This window comes from Euphorbia lathyris, chromosome 3 (assembly GCF_963576675.1).
Source record: "Euphorbia lathyris chromosome 3, ddEupLath1.1, whole genome shotgun sequence".
NCBI classification, from domain to species: Eukaryota; Viridiplantae; Streptophyta; class Magnoliopsida; order Malpighiales; family Euphorbiaceae; genus Euphorbia; species Euphorbia lathyris.
The window spans coordinates 12,564,204-12,567,176 of record NC_088912.1 but is presented as its reverse complement, the minus strand read 5'-3'; the positions used below and the strand labels follow the sequence as shown (position 1 = coordinate 12,567,176).

Here is a 2,973-nt window from a genome sequence, read left to right as displayed (position 1 = left end):
AAAATTCCTTTAAAGGGAAAAATAAAGTAACAATTAATGTGTGTTTGCAAACCTTGAGAAGTGAGTATGAGAAACTGAAGATGAAGAAGTCAAAGACAATTGATGAGTTCTTTAATAGAACCTTAGTAACTGTGAATCAGTTGAAGAGATGTGGAGAAATGATGGAGGATGTTCTTGAAAGAAGATAACATTTACAGAAGCAAACTATACTCCGATTAATTCTAAGTATAGTTGATCCAAATTGTTCAATTTTATCCTTGGACTTAATTCTTTTATTCAAAGTTAAAAAATTTGATATGACAGAGAATGAACGAATTGAAACACACTCAATCACTTTACATTCCTTTCTATTATCTCATTTAACTCTCTACCTCATTGACTGCCAATCTCCTAAACAAAAGCTTACAGCAATAAAAGAGAGCAAGATAAAAATGAGCAAAACTATAATTTGATTCAATTTTTAAAGTGATTTAACAAGTACCAATTGCTAATACAGCAATTAAACAACCCTAAACCAGACATGAAGTTGTAACATTTAGTTCGATTAATACCAAATTTATTTGTGTACAAAAGCTTCCTCTTTACATCTAATGCATATCAAAATCAAGCCAATGAAACTAAATCAGATACAAAAGTACCTAATTCAAAAAAGCATCAGCAGAAACACAAATCAAACATTAAAATCCACATAATCAAAATAAATACATCACACTTGGAGAAATCAAAGAGATGAAATTGAACGCAATAAAATTACTGTAGTTACATTGAAAAAAACGAGACATCCTAAAAACCCTAAATTACTGTAGTTACACTGAACTAAAGGAGACATCATCAAAACCCTAAATCAAACATAACAGCGACCTAACATCAAATTAGGTTATCAAAGGAAAACCTAAGAATTTGTGAACTTGGTAACAGCCTTGGTACCTTCGGATACGGCATGCCTAGCCAATTCTCTAGGCAAAACAAGTCTGGCGGCGGTCTGGATCTCCCGAGAGGTAATTGTCGGCTTCTTGTTGTACCTAGCCAGACGAGAAGATTCCTGAGCCAGGTTCTCGAAGATATCATTGATGAAGCTGTTCATAATCCCCATAGCTTTGCTCGAGATTCCGATATCAGGATGAACCTGCTTCAGAACCTTGAAGATGTACATCTTGTAACTCTCAACACTCTTCTTGGATGGCTTCTTCTTCTTGTCAGCGGCTCCACTTTCCTTAGACAATTTCTTCCCTGCTCTCTGCTTTTTCTCTGCCGGTGCTTTCCTGGCGTTCTTCTCCTCTGCCGGTTTCTTCTCTGCCAGCTTCTTTTCTGCTGCCTTAGGTGCCATTGGAAATAGTGAAGAGACTAAAGAGGGATGATAGGGTTGAGGGAAAAGAAGATATGTCAGTGAGTTGGGTAAGTTTGAGAATGAAGAATGTACATATATAAGATAGAGAGATGAGATGTGATTATAAGTGAGGCACAGATGGATGACTTGGATAACATAATGATCGTGGATTCGGAAAGGACAATATTGAAAGGTTGTGATTTTCTAAGGCCACAACATTTTTTTAATTTTTTAGTTATTCATTTTTTTAAAATATTGAGTTATTCATTTTGTAAGACATAAAGCATTCATGCATTTCATCCTTACGTATTAATTATATTTGATTTAAATGACACTCGACCTATCCATATTTTGTTATTTGGCTTTTAATTTATTATTTAGTTACTATCCCTATTTTGGTTTTTTGGCTTTCAATATATTATTTAGTTACATATGTTCTCTTTTTTTTTTATTAAAAGATAGGGGATAAGGAAAGAAGGTCGGAGACATCTCAACAAGGTTGGAATCCCCTAAACAACCACCCCTAAACCCAATACACTCTTATATACAGCCTTCCCACTCGTTGATCTGTTACTATTTAATAATATTGGACTCCTAGAATATTCTGTAACGATCCGTATTCAATACACTCTTATATACCGCCTTCCCACTTGTTGATCTGGTATTATTTAATAATATTGGACTCCTAGAATATTCTGTTATTCAATACACTCTTATATACCGCCTTCCCACTCATTGATCTGTTGGAAAGAAATTTTAGGGGCTTTAGCAACGCATGATCGACTACGAGTTAGGGGCTGTCACGTCGTCTCTCGCTATAGCCTCGGCAGGGCGGACACAGAAACGGCCAATCATCTATTCCTAACTTGTCCATTTTCTGTACAGGTATGGAATTCAATTGAATCTCTGTTCGGGCGCAAATTATATAGATTGGGATCGTTGTTGGATTTGTTAACAGATGCGCACAATCAGAATTTCAACACGCAAATTAGTGCACTCTGGAGATCCGCTGTTGTCAGTGGAATTTGGATCCTTTGGACGACTAGAAATAAAGCGATTTTTAAAGATGAAGAACCATGCATTTCGCTAACTCTGCGCAAACTATGGCATTCAATTCACGAATCTGGTAAGCTTGGTGATGACTCTATGTGGAACTCGACAACGGACACTACAAGAAAACAGCGAGTTAGCAACCGAATTTTCGGTTGCTAATTCGGTCGCTAATTCTGTTTAGCAACCGGAATCTACCATTTTGCAACCGAATCACTTCGGTCGCTAAGTAGCGTGTTGGTAACATCAGCAACCTGTTATTTTCATTATCGGTTGCTCATTGAGCAACCGAATAGTCGGTTGCAAACTGCGGTTGTAAATTCTGCGACCTGTTTTTGCGACCGAATCTGGTTGCTAACTGGCAAAGAAGCACCATGCACCACGTATCGTTTACCGACGAATTCCAACAGAATTGCCGTGGGTAAAATTTTGGATACTTTTTCTCATCAAATTTCCATACGGACTGCACTAATATATACGGACATTACCAATCAAATTTAAGATTATTTATAATTACAATTACAAGCAAACTTCACAATAAATTGAACATATTTAATTAATAATTCATGAAACGAAAAATATACATTCATAAATAA

General features: G+C 36.1%; 1 protein-coding gene across 1 annotated transcript; it reads right to left on the bottom strand.

Moving 5' to 3' along the window:
• Window positions 1-673: 673 nt before the first annotated feature.
• LOC136224963 (histone H2B-like) lies at window positions 674-1,454 on the bottom strand. Its single transcript, XM_066013388.1, has one exon. It carries the CDS (start codon window positions 1,325-1,327, stop codon window positions 893-895), a length of 435 nt encoding a protein of 144 aa, XP_065869460.1. The 5' UTR covers window positions 1,328-1,454; the 3' UTR covers window positions 674-892.
• Window positions 1,455-2,973: the final 1,519 nt, after the last annotated feature.

What these genes read in the sequence shown, in the direction of transcription:
- LOC136224963 (XM_066013388.1), bottom strand. Translation starts at nt 1,327, where the DNA reads ATGGCACCTAAGGCAGCAGAAAAGAAGCTGGCAGAGAAGAAACCGGCA.